Raw genomic sequence first — 17,088 nt, 5'->3', positions numbered from 1 at the left:
CTTGTTCCTTTGATCCGTCAGAAGTAAGTGCTGGAGCTTAATCCCTGCCAGATGTTGTAAAGGGACAATGACTAGTGCATGCATTTTAATATATACATTTTAGCTTCGAGTAATAAAATTTACTTAGAGTAAGAGAAGACTTTTCATAAAGCATAATATTTTTGCAGTGGGAAAATAGAATTTCTCTGACTTCATTGCCCGGTTCCCCCTGCGGTTTCGCAGACCTGAGCAGAAGCACAAACGTCATTCTGGCAGACACAGCTGCAGAAATGGGCTTTCCCTTAAAAACTGCATTTCTGGACCTCAGTAGCAAACGAGCAGGGAAAAGACTGGAATTGCTTAGGCAGCACAAGGCATCTTTCCTTAGGGCGTTTCATATGGCTTCATCTAAAGGAAAAGATGTGATTTTTCAGCCTCTCCTGTCTTGTTTTTCCTCTGCCAGTGCAGGGGTGCTGCTGGTTCCCCACTGGGGTGCCAGGAGCTGCTCCCTGGGAGCTCCCCCTGCCAGTGCTCCCTTGGCACTGAAGTCAGAAAGCAAAGTCAGCCTCAGAGTTTTCATTCTGTGGGTGTTTTCAAGATGAATGCTTTGAGAAATGCACCTTCCTTGAACTCTAGATGTCTAATAGGTGGGTCCTAGAATTCAGAGAGAGAGATTGTTGCTGCAAAGACGTTTCTGAGGGGGTTTTGATGCTGAATATACAATGGGCATTGCAGATGCTAAGGGCAGGCTGTGAGGTGTAGGAAGCAGATAAAATGGACTAGAGGCACAGAGAGAGATTGAGAGAGAAACAGCAATAGCCCAGAAATGAAAGCCAAAAAAGCCTAGCTGAGAAACATGAAAGGGCCTATGTTCCTGAAGGAATTTCCAGTGCAGGTTTCCTTTATTCAGTAACATTCACCGAAATAATTTACTGAAAGCTCTGAAGTGAAATTGTTCAGTGTGTGTTCCAAACTGCTCAAGTGTGTTTCACAAAGACCTTTTCTTCCTTTTTGCATGACTTGAGTAGAAAACACTTTTTTTCATAATACGCCCAAAGAAACTCTCTATGTTCTTTTTTTTTTATTTTTTTTTCTTTTTTCCTTTCCTTCCTTCCTTGCCCCCGAGTGTCTGTCTTGAATGTTAGTCTAAGCATTAAGGCAATGACATACTAGTTCACGTTGAGGTGGCACTTTGTTGCTGGGCATTTCATTTCAAGGTTTTATAATTTATATCAAGTTATTCTGGGGTCTGGCGCATTAGAAACAGGGAAAATCCTCTCTCTGAGGAGCAAAGAAAGGGCCACTAAAGGAAAATCACACTGTTAAAATAAAGATTGTATCTTCCTCAGTGCTTCAGTTTGCTGTTGGGACTGACCCATTTTGGTGCTTTCTTGTAGAACATGAAAATATGGGTATGTGGTCTCTCCCTTTCTCTTGTCTTTCAGTGCTCAGCAGCAATAGCATAGTCCATCAAGGTCTACAAAAGGAAGAAAATTACAATACAACCCCCCCAAATTTTAGATGTGGAACAATGAAATAAGATTTTCTTTTACAAAGCTATGAAAATATCTACAAGTTTATTTAAATTATTACCCCAATAATACTTCGAGAAAGAGAAGAAGAATGGAGCTCTCTCAGTATACTTTTAAAAAAGGCAGGAGGCCACACCTCAACAAACAAGCCAACACTAACCCCATAGAAACTTCTAAGTACTGTAGTGTGGCTGTACCACCTAACTCCTTCCTTTTGAGAGGTATTTGAAAGCAACCCACATTTCCCTACCTTACTTCCACTTCATTCGTGGCTGCTTCTTATTTAAATATTTTACATTCAGTCTTTTGGATGTTGATCAATCTGTTGTGGTTTTTTTTTTAGTATTAGTGCTTAAGGGTCCAGTTTTGCCTTTGTGTTATGGTTATATTTATGAAAAAGGATGAACCACTCTTTTGGAGTTAATATTGGTTAGACTTTGCCAAGGACTGGTCCTTATTATGCTTAGAGCACTGTAGAAATAAAAAGCCATGTTCCTTGCCATCAGAAGCTTGTTCTTTAAAAGATAACACATGAATAAAAGGAAAAAAATACCATTATGGCACAAGTTGTAGGTAAATTTGCTGAGCTGCAGCATTTTTTTGTTAGTGTTAGACAGTTGTCTTCAATCTTGATTTCATAACATTTTCCCTTTTAAATAGTAATTTCTTTAATTAAATAGCATTTTATTTAAGCATATCTTAAATTTTTCATGTGAATGGATCACATGCCTTTTTTTTTTCCTTCTTCGTCTTCCCAACTGGAACTTTAAACTTCAAACTCTTTAATGAAATTAGAGTTACAAAGTGGTTTTGGTTATTCCAGTAATATTTTTCCTGCTAAATATAAATTCTGTTACAGGTTCTTATTTGGGCTTTTCACCCATCCTCAAATAAATCATGTAAATGTTTTAATTTAAAACTCAGGAGTACTCATATTAGTCTGTTGGCATCAGTTTGCTTTTAAGCAGTAGCCTTAAAACTACTTCTGAGATTGGTGTACTCAGCAGCTTGCAAAATCAAACCCTTAGCAAAAAATAGTTATGAACTCCCTAAAGATTTTGTTACTGACTTCCATTAGTGCAAGTTCTGTCCCAGAGTTGCAGATGAGCATAAATATTGCAGGCCTCAATGTGAAGCAGTGCCATTAATGCAGGTGTCCTTGAGTGGGTTTTTTAATAATATGGAACAAATCACATGAGAGAGACATCTACAACTGCCCTTCATGTGATAGTGCATGTAACTAAGTGATAAATACAGATATTACTTGCATTAAAGCTGTTTTTTTCTAATGATCCAGGCTACTATTGATAGTTGTCTCTGTCAACAAACTAATATTGTTTGGTTTAATTTATACAATTATCCTTTCTGTTATGTATATTTGACCTAGGAATAAAAAGTAAGCAGACAAGGATGGGTGTGGTGCCAGTAATGAATTTGCAGGTGTCCATGAATCACAGTCATGATTACTATGAATAATAAGAATCCTATTTAATAATATTCCCCCTCTACTCTGCTCTTGTGGGACCCCACCTGGAGTACTGCATCCAGATCTGGAGCCCCTTTTGCAGGAGGGACATGGATGTGCTGGAGAGTCCAGAGAAGGGCCACGAGGATGCTCAGAGGGCTGGAGCACCTCTCCTATAAGGGCAGACTGAGAGAGTTGGGGTGATTCAGTCTGGAGAGGAGAAGGCTCCAAGGAGACCTTATTGTAACCTTCCAGTATCTGAAGGGTGCTACAAGAAAGCTGGGGAGGGACTTTTTAGGGTGTCAGTAGTGATAGGACTAAGGGGAATGGGTTCACACAAAAGGGGAGATTTAGATTGGAAGTTAGGGAGAAGTTCTTCACCATGAGCGTGGTGAGACACTGGCACAGGTTGCACAGAGAGGGGGTGGAAGCCCCATCCCTGGAAGTTTTTAAGGCCAGGCTGGACAGGGCTCTGAGCAACCTGATCTGGTGGGAGGTGTCCCTGCCCATGGCAAGGGGGTTGCAACTGGGTGATCTTTAAGGTCCATTCCAACCCTGAAAATTCTATAATCCTATAAATTAATTGAAGAACTGATAAAGTGACATATTCTCAAATCAGCGCTTCCCACAAGCTTTTTTACCACTGTGTTTCCTCTTTAGTGATAGTAATGTATTCCTTCAAAGATGTCATATTCCTTTTTGGTACATTGGGAGGAAGGGGGAAGTAATTGTTACTGAATTAATTAATAAATATTTTCTTTCTGGAGCATGTAATATGGTAAAACAACTTGATAGGTACAACGTCCTACACAACCCTACATACACTTCTGTGACACAGTCTCACTTCAGATATAATGAGAATACATGTATTCAATGTGAAATATAGACAGCTTTTTTAATAACACTGCATTTATTTCCATATCTAGCCAATTTTTAATTGATAATATAGTAGTTCCTTCTGTTTAAAAAATTTCTCCCCACTCTGCTTTTGTATGAGGTTGCCTTTTAAAAAACTGGGAAGAGTGGCAAGTTCTGCACAGTAAAATAGTGAATCTGGATCTAAATAAATTGCCATCAAATACCCAAGTAAATACTTTTATTTTTTTTCTTCTCAATTACTGCATGTTGTTATGGCAATACTAGGTGTTATTTGCATTTGTTGACAAATCACAAACCTTTAAAAGAGAATAGAGACTTTTAGAGAAGTAATACAAGAAGACAGTTGAGTTGCTGTCATCATTCTTTGCCCTTGGTGAGGAAAGTTTTTGTTTTCCAAAATGTAAATGGATTTGGTACATTGAACAGGTGAGAGCTTTGGGTTTTCCAAATGTCATACCAGGTGAGGTTTTTTTAATGAGAGTAACTTGAAATAGATGGTGGATTGCTGGGAAGAATGTTACTGTTATGCATCCATCACATCAGAATTTGCCTTGGGCACCTCCAGAATGTTTGCTTTGTGTCAGATGTAAAATATTGTGATGGATAAATCCCCCAGTAAAGGTCGGACCTGGCAGCAATGCTCACTCGCCTGAGAAACGAAAAGGTCAGAATCCTCAAGATGCTGGTAGGACCAGAAGCTCAGCCTCCCATTCAAGTATGGTTGTACTCCCACTCTTGATTTTACATAAACCTGTTGGGTTTGGTTTTTTTGGAAGGTGATTTCTCTAGGTGAGTGCACTGTTAAACTCCTTACACACCAGTTCAGTGTTTTTCAGCCTTCACTGTGCTCCTTAAATCCATTTTGGAGTAAGCAGACTCTTGCCTTCTGGGAGTTTTTAAGTAAAGTGTTCCTCCTAGTACTGTGACAGCATTGTTATCTTAACACTACCACAGAATTAGGATGATCATCTGGTGCTAAGTTTTCCATGTCACCACATAACATTGATTTTGGAACACAGGGATTGAATCTTGATTTTTTTTAACCATCTGAACAGTCTCTAATACTACTGGACTGCTCACGTGAACTGGCTGAGCAGCCTGTGTCTCTTGAAGAGTTTATTTTTAGATTACTATCATTATTAAGCCTAGGGGCCACAATGAAGTATCTGTCCTCTGTGTTAGCATGTGGACAGTCTGTGTTCAGGACATGTAACCTGGCTGTGGACTTACAGCCTGGTCTGTGAGGAGCAGCAGGAAAATGTTCTGTCCAGAACATAACATGGAATCCAAAATACGACTCTCAGAGTCTCGGGCTGGCTCCTGCTCTTTTTCCAGGCCTGTGTCTTTTGTTGACCCAAATTATTTCACCTTCAGTAGTTCTGATGTATTATTCATGTTATTTCAAGGCAGTTTTACTTTTGATAGAGGAATGAGATGTCACCATTTTAGTGTAAACATTGTGTGAAAAAGCTTTTAAGACATTATCCTAGTCCTAGTTCATCTGTAACTAGATAAGAATAAAAATACAGAAACCTCCTTGGCCTGTCATTAAAGATTAAGGAAAAGCATCATGAAGAAATAGGACTGTGCTTCATTTGACTGTGTGCTACATATAAAACAGAGGCTTCACCTAATCAGTTCTGCCTTATTTCTTCAGAAGAAGCCTGTTATGAATTGTGGCATTAAAAACCACACAGAATCATGTAGTGGAGAAAAGGAATTTTAATGTAAAAGAGACCAGGTGGGAATTGATGCTGGAACAGAAGTAAATATGTACATTTACTAAGGGAATCTGTGCCATATAAAGCATAACACTGTTTCCTGGCTGTTTTTTCCATTTGATGGCACTAATATCTCTATAATTAAGAGCAATGGAAGTATTTAGAGGGGAAACTGTATACTGTTATAAACCATTCTTTTTTTAATTGAACAGCTGTAATTTCTACCAATGGAACAAACTATATTATAAGAAAATGATTATTAGTTTAAAATGCAAAGTTAAATGAATGTAAAATTAACAAACAGATGGTGAAGAATTATTGTGTTTTATTTTACTCCTGGGTAAAAGGGCTCATGCATGATTGTAAAAATGTCATCACACTTCGTAAACCTGAAAGCAAACAGAATTTGCAGTTGTGCACATCTGTTTTGGGACACTGCTAAAGGGTTAGAAGAATCAATGTTGTTTTCAAATAAGGGTATTCATCAAAAGGATATCATTTACTTAACAGTTATGGCTTCTGCTAAGCATCAGACTTAATGTTCTGTGGAATTCATTACAAAATTTGGCAGCTTTTTTTCTTCACAAGCTACCGAGGCAGCATGCTGCACAATGAAACAAACCAGCCCTTCTTATCCCCTCTCCCTGAACTCCAGCACAACAGCTGAATTACCTGCTAAATGTTTGACCAGTAATTTCAGGATTTTAAATTCTAGGTCAAGATGTCACACTTTCACAGTGCTTGCCCAAGGAATGTCAGTGATAAAATAGGATGGAAAGACAAGTGGCTTATTTATTTCAGTAGCTAGTGAATTAAAAAAAAAATGGGAAAAGATATGTAATGTTTGAGGATACTACATTTTCATGCTTTGGGAGGAGAAAGGGGGGAAGTATGTGTAAGCAACCAATTTAGTCAAAGTGAAAAAACTAAAAGCCCATACTGATAAAACATGTGAAGCTTTTATTAGAAAATAAATTACATTAATGTTTCAAGCTGGTAGTTTCAAAGTATGGCATCTAATTGCTTTATTTGAGCTCAATTTACAAAAATTAGTGAACTGAAATTCAGGATTTTGTTTATGATGACTCTTTGCCATTTAGAGAGTGCAATTTAGGAACAGCCAAGGAAATAGGAATTATGAACAATGAGGTACTGATTGCAGTCAGTGGGGAAGGAATACTAAGGAGGTGCTCACTAATGAGGAAGGTATTAAAGGCAGGAAATTCTTGTATTTTTTTATGTCTGTACATAATCCAGTGTTCCCTGTCACCCCATCCCTACTATTACCTTGTAAATTAGGCATATTGTTGAGTATTTTTAGTGACTTGTGCTGACATCTAACTTCTGTTAAACTGAGTTAATGTATCTACAAAATTTTTCTTAAAAGACTGCATTATTAAGACTATAAAATCAAGCATATGAAGTTAGGACATGCTAGAAGACAAGTGGTCTGGGCAAAATTAATATCCTTTGCACACAATTAATATTCTTTATGTGTATGCCTGCTCCTGCAGTCTGGAATTGCATGACCACATGCAGAAAAGTTTGTGCCTAGTGCAGTCCATAGAATGGACATTGCTGTCATAGTTACAGCATCTTCAGTGTTGCACTTTTTCATTGTTGAATGTGAAGATATGTAGAATATTCAAATACTGCTGACAGGAAAGAATTCCTGATTTTTCCATTAGTTTTTCTATGATGTTTCTAGTACAATACACATGTGAATAACTTTATACATTTTTCCAAACAGCACATTTATGTGGACTTTTTGAGAATCTTGGGTACAATCTCCCTCCTCAGAAGAGTTGAATTTATGTCAATTTAGATGGAAAATTGAAAGGGTTAAAAAATCCCACAAAGACTTAAAAAGTGGCACTGGTACTGCAGTTCATTCTTCATTCTGTGGAATTTGTGAGTGCACATCCATGTAGAAATCAGGACAGTATTTTTTGTGGGGAAAAAAAAATCCCAAGCTTTTAAAAGTAAGGTTAAGAACTTTAAAAAGAGAGAAAATCTTGTATAGTGCCCTACCAAGTTTCATAAAGGAGCTGTATGAACGAAGTGAAACTAGAACTGTTTTGCAAGGTGGCAGACTACAAGCTCAGTTACCACAGCTAAGAGGTTTTTTTTTCTCCTCCCAGCAACCCACCATTTTTTCAGTACACATTTTCTTTCCCTCTAGACATTAAGCACAGTCCTAGGAGGAGCAGGTTTCTGTAACACAGATGTCTGTTTTATGCACTAAATGCATGTTTGGCCTGCATTCCTTCTTGTGTTTTAAGGTATATACATTGTTGTAGTTTTGTATATGTGTATCTGTTCACCCTTTTATCTGTGTTTCTGTGTGTGTGAGTTGCTTTGTAACTGTCTGACTGATTAATTTCCTTGCATGAAGGGAAAAAAAGGAAGAGGCAGACCTCCCAAACTAAAGGTTTAAAACCCTTATGGCTACATAACTGACCTCTGCTTTTTTAGCTGGCTGAGTGATGGCAATACAGCACTAGGAGTTACAAGCCAAGATACTTCTCCTCCTTGTAGTCTTCATGCAATTTCAATTGCCTCAGACTTCTGAATTTTTGCTCAAATTGATTTTTTTAGCCAGTTCCATTCATCCTTGTTTTTCATGCAACCTCTCCTCTTAACCTTTCTGTTGCCTTTCCCCAGGTTCCTTTTGAGATTTGTCCATTCACCATTTCCTCTCTCTTAGTGCATCACTTCCCTCAGCTCTTTATCCAATTCGAGTTCCCACTTCTAGTTTATTGCCCTTTGAAGTGTCATGTTTGTCCTTCCTCAGCTTCCATCTCAGTCCATGGTTTCTTCTCCCAGTCTCATCAGCCTTATTCATGCAGGGCAGTTAGTCCCATTTTTCTCTTTGTTCCATAATTGTCCATCTGCCTGTGTATTGGGTACTCTCATCCCTGGATGATAAGTGACTGTAGTATCCAGAGCTGTGGGGCAGTCTGCTTTCCATTCCAGTGGTTTGTTGTGCTTAGGCTTAGAGTATTTGTTACAGATTTCCTCTCCCTAATCCTGATCAGACTGAAGCAATCTTAGCAGAAGGCACATGAAGAAGTCCAATAAATGCTGCAAACTGGAGGGGATCAGTTATGATCAATGAAAGTAGATTTTTCTGTGTTTTTTCACTGACAGACTTTTGGAAGTGTTTTATGTAAAAAAAAAAAAAAAAAAAAAAAAGTTTTTTCAAGCTTGGTCACATCTGGATAGATCTGCAGGATAAGGGCAGAAGTTGCATCCCCCACACTAAAATTCCTGCCAAATTGCAAGTCCTGTGAATGAAGTTGGTTTTAAGATGAACAAAATGTTTTTCTTACTGACTTTTCTCAGAAATGGCTGGAAAGTTTTGGCTAAGTGTTCCAAAAGTATTTGAGAGAATTTATGGATGTGAAGCTTTAGCCCAATTCTATTACTTGCATAAAACAGAATTTATATGCAAGCCTTGGTAAGCAGTACCCATTCCTGAACATCCCTTCATTGACAGTGCCATACTGACAAAAGCTTTGGTGTGGCCTTAGCTGTGTTACTAAGAGAGAACTTTTGACAACATATTTTATCAGGCTCAAGACTGTCATCTAAATTTAGACCTTCCTGTGGCCCTGTACACCAGTCACCTGTGTTTAAAGTGCATCTGTAGGTACTGGAGATCTGGCCAGTATTATCACCAGAGCCTGAAAATGGACACCCACTGCTTGGTCAAATGAGTTGCAATGAAGTAAATTCCATAAAATTACTATGTCTTTGTTAAGTGAAACAGCAGCTTAAACTTTGGGCTCATATATAAACACAAAATGTAGAGCCTGTAGGTTCAACATCTTCTTCTCAAAGCCTTGTGCCTTCTGGAAGGATGGTGTGGCTGTATCAGCAGAAAATTCTTCTTTTGCTGAGTTTCTGTTAAATGGCTTTGCAAATTTAATTATGCCAGCCTAGCTATGCCTATAGAGGGTCTGTAGCATAGATAAAACCTATCGAATGCCTAAGCTACTTCAGAATCTCCATGTGTATTTTAGAACATAGGATCTGTGCTGGATTAGACAGAAAGTTGACTTTGTCCCAGTATCTCACGCAGTGACCAATAACAGATGCTGAGTGAAGATCATTAAACAACAAGCATGTAGCAATGTTTCCCCCAATTACTTTTTTTATTAAGCCTCCAACAATGTGTGGCTCAGACTGTGCTCTGCCAACAAATAGAAATGTCTACACATACTTCTTAAGACCTTCCAAGCATGAATCAAATGGAACTGGCACAGTAGTCTGTTTAGGGAGCCTGCCAAAAAGCAGCCTTAAACCAAAGCTGATGATTTCTGTTCTTGCCTTGTTTGTCCTGAAGTTGCTGATGCTGAAGCCTAATAATCACAATTTCAATTACATTAAACATTATTGACCTTCTCATTGTTGACATGCTAACTAAACAACAGGCTTGTGTGTGCCCTTCTGTCAGAGTGGTTATTAGATGAGAGTTAAGGGAATGGTTGGTTGTTGGCTGTGGGGAAGCTGAGGCTCTCTCAAAACATTTACATTATGCTAAATCTTGTAGAAAGTGACAAGGTGAATAAAAAATGCTTTTCTTCATGAAAGTGTGAAAAAAAGCAGTGAAGGCAGAGTCTGGAGAAAATCAAATGCATGCAGTTATGCCACTGGTTTATATAATGATAAGGAGAATGCAACTTCAAGGCACACAAACCCTTCTGCAGAGCTTCTGAGTAGTCAAGGTTTGGACAAAGTTCCAGTAGGGAAGGATTTGTGCTACATCATAAGGTCTGCATGATTTACTCCACCTGTTTCAGGTATCAAACTTGTTTGTTGCAGATTGATCACCTATCACAGCTATTAGGAAAAATGCCACTGCTAAACATTAATTGTTCCAATGCTTAGATGCTTGATAGCAATGCCATTTATTAATTATAATTTTTTATAAAGATGGAAAAAGGAGGCACTGGTGGGAAGGAGGAACAAAGTAATGAGTTGCAGAGGATCTGAAATTTTCACACTTGAAGGGACTTTTGCTTTCTACCTTGATTATGGGTGTTGTGTCACTGATTGTGGGTATTGAGTCATCATTTGTATCTTCCTACCTTTGTTCCTTATTCCTGTTTTGATAACTGGGCAGGTTAGGGACAGAGGGAGTACCTCAGTCCAGAATTCTGCATTAGAAGAAAATCCTTCTCAATCATGTTGAACTTGGCCAAATGGCATCTCTTCTGGTTGTCTCTGGCTTCTCATATAGTTTTAGTAGCAGAACTTGATCATTTGTTTCTACAATTGTGATTATGCTTTTTTTAAACTTACTTCAGAGTACTCAGAGCACGAAGTGGGCAATATAGTAAGGTTGTAAATTGTGCTGTGTCTGTTCTGAACATTTTGGTTTTAAATAACAGTTATAAGAGAGGAATCTGAATTTTAATTTCTTCAATTTTGGTATGTGGTAATGGTTGAGGACCAAAAAATAACTGATCTCTAATTGAATTGCTTGCTACAATGTAAGTAATTTCCAAATTTCTGATTAATACAAAAGTTAAAAATTAGAAGGTATTTTCCAATATTCCTGGAAATGCAAGTTATTTAGTGCCTTTTCTAACCAGTAGTTCAATTGAAAGTTTTTTGGGGTTTGTTTTGTTTTGTTTTTTAATTATGTTGCCATCTTACTGTATTATTCTTAAATGCTCTGTGCTACTTAATGTGTTTGACGTATGGGGTGCTGATGGTGATTAGTGTCTTACCAGCAATATAAAGCTTTTTCTGGATCATGGAGTAATCAAAAATTATCAGAGCTGCCAGGAGCACATTTCGTTAATCACTGTTTATACTAAAATTTCTTTGCAGTCTCGTTCATGACAGGATGGTAAGGCCCAGTTCTCCTTAGTTACAGGTTTGTATGATAGCAGTTTCAGCAGCCAAGCAGTCTGTTTCATGGAGAATGTACTCCCATACAACTAGAAAAGATAAAAAGTGATTGATAAGGTTTTCTTGTGTTTTCTGTTACTTCACTTAGCATTTCCACTTTCACTGTATTTATATAACATTGTCCTATTTGATCCAGTGGCATTAGTGAGTAAAGGGAATTGCAAAAATAAATTTGGAAGAGCTATTTGCTATATCTATTTGCTTTTAAAAATTAGATCCTTTTCTGTATGTATGAAAAAAAAATCAGGTGTAAAAGAAAAAAGTGAAAAGTAACAAGTAGAAGGAGGTGTGGACAATCTTTAATGATGGAAACTACAATAGTAAAAAGTAACAGAATTATGGGTGGTGTCAGATCTTTCTTGCTATAGTTGAGTGCAGTAGGAACTTGCTGAAGGCAACAGTTGGTAACCTATGAAGGACTTTTTGTGTAGGAACACAGTCTGCTGACTCTACTTTGTGACATTTATTTTATTGAATGTACTATGAATAAGTAATGAACTATCTCTCTGGCTTTCTAACACCTTGTACATTTTTTTTCTGTAGAACAGGACTGTAAAATTATTTGATCCATGAACAAAACAATGTTATGTCTGCTTTGACAGCTTACAATATTCCTATACCTACCCTGTGAATATGCAAACACTCAGATTCAGCTTACACCCCCTTCACATCATGCCTTGGTTTGTGCTCATTCTCATTAAACTGAACAGTCTGCATTGTCTTTTACTTTCCTCATACAGTGTGGTAAAGACACTTGCATTTCATGGACAATACAATTTATTCTTTCCTCCCACCTCCTACTGTCCTGATGCCATATTTTAGCAATAGAGAATAAAGTGGTATTTGTTACAGATTTTTTAGCAGAGCTTTTTTTTTATTATTTTTTTTTAATTTTTTTTTTACATATACTTTTGCTGGTCATAATCTTCACTTTTTTTCAGTAAGGTCAGTCAATTGTAATAGCTGCATATTTGTTCTTTTGAGGTCACAGCATGTGGCCTGGTTTCAGAGAAGTGCTGGCTTCTAGTGCTGGAAAAGTAACTCCTCTCATCAACAGCTGTTGCCAAAAAAAATCCCTCTGGGCATTTGTTTCATCAGACTCTTTATCTCTCTTATAAATTCAGGAAATGTTGATATTCTGTGCTTTTTATTTGCTTCAGATGATATATACCACATTGTTTTCAAAGTGTGTGTTTTACTTTGCTGCCAAATGCTTTTCATTGCCAGTGCAGTTTAGCAGATGGGTTTGAAAGGTTCAATTAAATATAATTTGGGCTTCCATTTTCTTCCAGTATCTTTCCATGATTCCTTAAATCAACATCAACATTTTTCAAGGCTTTGCAGTAATCCAGTAGTTTCCCTTTTGCTAATAATTTCTTCATTTAGTCATAGCACTTGGAAAAAGTTGTATTCTGATTTTACAATTGTTATGTAACGTTGTTTGGTGGTTTTAAAAAACAGATGCCATTAAAAATGCCAAGAATAATTCTATTTCAATCCATTATTCCCAAATTTTAGTAAACACACTGGATTCTTAGAGTGCTTGAAAGTCTCTCAAAATTTACTTTCCCAGATACATAAGTCCTGAAGGTTAATTGTGGGATGCTACAAAGTCTGTCTTGAAGACTTTATTGAGGGACACAGTTTAGACCTTGGTCCCTCCCAAGTTCCCATTCCTGGTCTGTCTTGGACTCAGTGATCCTGACAGGTCCTTTCCAACTCAGTATATTCTGTGCTTTATGGAAATTGTCTTGCCTGGCTGTCAGAGTTGGGCTGTAGCTGTAATCCTGACCATCTCTATGGGCTGCAGGGGTGTCAGGTACAAAATAGTGCAGTGGGTTGCATGGTCTTTGCTATGCAGCTGCAGTTTGTGAACTTGGAGGCTTTGGGCTATATTTTCATGATTTCACTTCAAAGTTCTGGATTTACCTTATATAGCAGGCTCAGTGAGTCTTTACTGAATAAATTCTTTCCTGTAACAAGTTTCTTCCATGACTTTGGTTTTGTTGGCAGTCCTTAAGTTAATTAGTATTGCTGCCTTCTTCACTTCCTTCAAGAACTCCATGTAACTGTTTGCTTATCTTTTCCCTCCTCCTCTCCTCTGCATTTAGCTACCACAGCATCATAGAATTAGCTAGTGAAGTAACAGAATGTATCTTTTCCATATGTTAGTAGGTGTTTGAGACATGGGTTGAGGTGAGATGTCTTGCAGATCTGAAGACTAAACTAAGCATTGTAGCTCAGAAACATGGCAGTACCTGTCCTCTATCCTCACTTTAATTTCTGTGCTGAAGCATTTTGTCATTTTGCACTGCAGTTGTGTTTAGCATAGATTAATATTGTTTCTTTGTCTTGTCCATAAGTTGTGGTGCAGGCAGATCCTTTTCTAAAGACATTAGTTTCAGTCTGGTTTTAGGAGTGTCAGTTTAGCTGTAAGAACAGCCAGCTCTATGATTTGTATTTTCATATGGGCTGGTTTTGATATCTGTGGACTTGCAGCATCAGTATTTCATGCCTAATTTCATGCCAGGCTTTGAAACACAGGAGAATGAGGCTAATAAATACTTACTGTAGTCTTAAGAATTAAGCAGATGCAGTATGTAGCTTTTCTTTGATTTGGTGTGTGTTCATATTTGGATGTTACTTAACAATTGAAGTAGTAATCAAACACGCCAGTGTTAGTATTATATTTTTATTACAAAAAACAACTTACTGAGCTCAGTTGTTGCTGAATGTTATATATGCCTTCCTGTGAGCCATTGACCTGTTTTTTCTTGAGTTTACTCCATATCTTACTATGCTGTGCTGTAGCCTTATTAAGTATTGTTGCCTTGGTGAAAAAGTGCAAAAGCATGTTACAGTGCTTCAGGGACTGTAATGAACCCAAGAAAGAAAACAGGCTGATTAACTGAATCAGAAAGGTGTGGGTGATTTTACAAGCAGGCTGATGGAATCTGTTCACTCTTGACTAGAGAACTGATGGGCTATTGGGCAAAAATATTACTTGACAAATGTCACCATGGTCTCTAATAAAATTCATGCTTATTTATGATTTCTTGAAGTTTGGTGGTGGTATTTGTGTAGCCTTGAGAAGCAGAGATGAGAAGAAAGTTGTAGGTTAGGTAGTGCATTATTCTCCCAGGAAGAGTTGTATAATGTAAGATTTTTGGTAAAACATAATATTTTGCTTACATTTCTGATCGTAGTGTCTACTTAGTTTTACATTACAACTTACAGACCTATGTGATTTTTAGTTATAATCTGTTGACAGCATTATGTGGTCTGCCTTTATTACTCAGAATAAGTCTCCAAGGATGTCTATTGAAGTTTTAAGTTCAAGTTAGTGACGTATAGAAGAAAAATGCTTTTCTGTTAAAAGAATAATTTGGTCATCAGAGTGCATTTAGAATTTGTTTTGTTAAAACCTTTTAAGTTGAAAAGATCTAGGACTGCCAATGAAAGACACAGTCCACTAGTTCCCTCCTCCTCAGTATTCATTCCCTACTACTGGCTGATGTGTTTGTTAAATGAGGCTGGGGAACAGATCTGGCTGAAAAATTACAAGAAAAAAAATAGGTTTTGAACAACTTATTATGTTTGTTTTTCAGCGATGTGCATATTGTAAGCACCTTGGAGCCACTATCAAATGCTGTGAAGAGAAATGTACCCAGATGTACCATTACCCTTGTGCTGCTGGAGCAGGCACATTTCAGGATTTCAGTAACTTGTCCCTCCTTTGTCCAGACCATATTGATCAGGCTCCTGAAAGATGTAAGTAAACAGTATCCAAATAATGTGATTAGTACCATGTTTTATGAAAACTGCTCTGTGGTAGGGTAAGATAAAGGGGCCATTTGTTTAGACCTGTATTCCCAGTTCATATATCCCCAAATTCACAGATATTCAAGTATGAGAAATACAGTAGCTTTTACTCTTCTGTTTTTAAAGACTGACTGTGGTGCATGGCAAAGTTTGTAAGTTTGTTAGGTGGCTTTTTTTTTCATTTTTTAATGACAGAACATGGGAAATGTTTACTCATATGGTTTGTCTTCTATCAGGTTTCAGTTCAAGTTGATAAGCTTGCTTACTTGCCCCACCCCAAGTCAGAGCAACCATACTACAAATATTTCAGCTAAATAGTAGGTTTAGATCTGTCAGGAACTTAGTTTTGTCCTTGTTCAAAGTAAGACTTGGTCCTAAACCTCTCAGTTTTATCTTGAGGAGGATAAAACTCCTTTTGGTAAGACTTTATTAAGGTTTAAAATTAATGTACTTTTGTTATGAAAGATTAGTTGAGTATATCAGAAAAGCAAATGAAAGGGGTAGTTATTAAGGACTTTAATTAAATTCGAATTTTGTAAGAATGATCAACTTTTGTATGCATAAGAAATACTACAGAATTTCTTGGCTTCATTGGGTTCATTGAATTGTTCATCATTATCAATGAAATAATAATGGAAAAAAATCTTTCTTTGTAGCAAAGGAAGAAGCAAATTGTGCAGTGTGCGACAGCCCTGGAGACCTCTTAGATCAACTTTTTTGTACTACCTGTGGCCAGCACTACCATGGGATGTGCCTGGACATACAAGTTACACCTTTAAAAAGAGCAGGTTGGCAGTGTCCTGATTGCAAAGTGTGCCAGAACTGCAAGTAAGTGAGACTTAAAGGGCACAGAATCACAGAATGGTTTGGATTAGAAGGGACCTTAAAGATCATTTAGTTCCAGCCTCCCTACCATGGGCAGGGACAACACCTCCCATTAGACTGGGTTGCTCCAAGCCCCATCCAACCTGGCCTTGAATACTTTCAAGGAGAGGGCAGCCACAACTTCCTGGGCAACCTGGGGCAGAGAGTGGCTCACCACCACATAGTGTAGGATTTCTTCCTGAGGTCTAACTTACATCTCTCTTCTTCCAGTTTAAAGCTGTTATCCCTTGCCCTTTCACTCCTTGCCCTTGTAAAAAGTCCCTCTCCAGCTTTATTGTTGGCCCCCTTTGGATACTAGAAGGTGGCTGTAAGATCTCCATAGAGCCTTCTCTAGGCTGAACAACCCCAGCTCTCTCAGCCTGTCTTCATAGGAGAGGTGGTCCAGATGTGTTCTCACAAGAGCAGAGTAGAAAAGGATGGTCACCTCCCTTGACTTGCTGGTCACCCTTCTTTTCATGCAGACCAGGATGTGGTTGGCTTTCTGGGCTGCAAATGCACATTGCTGGCTCGTGTTAAGCTTCTCATCAGCCAGCACCCCCAAGTCCTTTTCCAGTCCTTTTCCTCAGATCTGCTCTGAATCCATTCTCCTCTCAGCCTGTATTTGTGCTTGGGATTGCCCTGACCCAGTTGCAGGACCTTGTACTTGGCCTTGTTGAACTTCAAGAGGTTGGCATGGGCCCACCTCTCAAGCCTGTCAAGGTCCCTCTGGATGGAGGAGAGCAGTGTGAGATTTATGTGCTGTTTTATTAACTGATATTTATTCCAGAAAGTATAGAATGTTTGCCAAGATATATCTGTTATGATATTATATTATAAGTATCTGTACAGAGCATTGTGTTGGGAACTTTTTTCTTAGAGAGCTCAGCTGGAACTTCTGTGCCTG

The 17,088-nt window shown here is 38.0% G+C and overlaps 1 protein-coding gene across 31 annotated transcripts in view; it reads left to right on the top strand.

Moving 5' to 3' along the window:
• The window catches only part of KMT2C (lysine methyltransferase 2C), a 197,041-nt gene that overhangs the window by 90,044 nt on the left and 89,909 nt on the right, over positions 1–17,088 (top strand). For all 31 annotated transcript variants that reach the window (XM_071734713.1, XM_071734685.1, XM_071734711.1 and 28 more), the window contains 2 exons: positions 15,107–15,269; positions 15,977–16,148. In XM_071734713.1, coding sequence (XP_071590814.1) covers positions 15,107–15,269; positions 15,977–16,148 — 335 coding nt within the window. The remainder of the gene's footprint in view (positions 1–15,106; positions 15,270–15,976; positions 16,149–17,088) is intronic.

The sequence above is a fragment of the Heliangelus exortis genome, chromosome 2, assembly GCF_036169615.1.
Source record: "Heliangelus exortis chromosome 2, bHelExo1.hap1, whole genome shotgun sequence".
NCBI classification, from domain to species: domain Eukaryota; kingdom Metazoa; phylum Chordata; class Aves; order Apodiformes; family Trochilidae; genus Heliangelus; species Heliangelus exortis.
The sequence above is the reverse complement of the archived record's forward strand: the minus strand, read 5'-3'. Positions and strand labels throughout refer to the sequence as shown.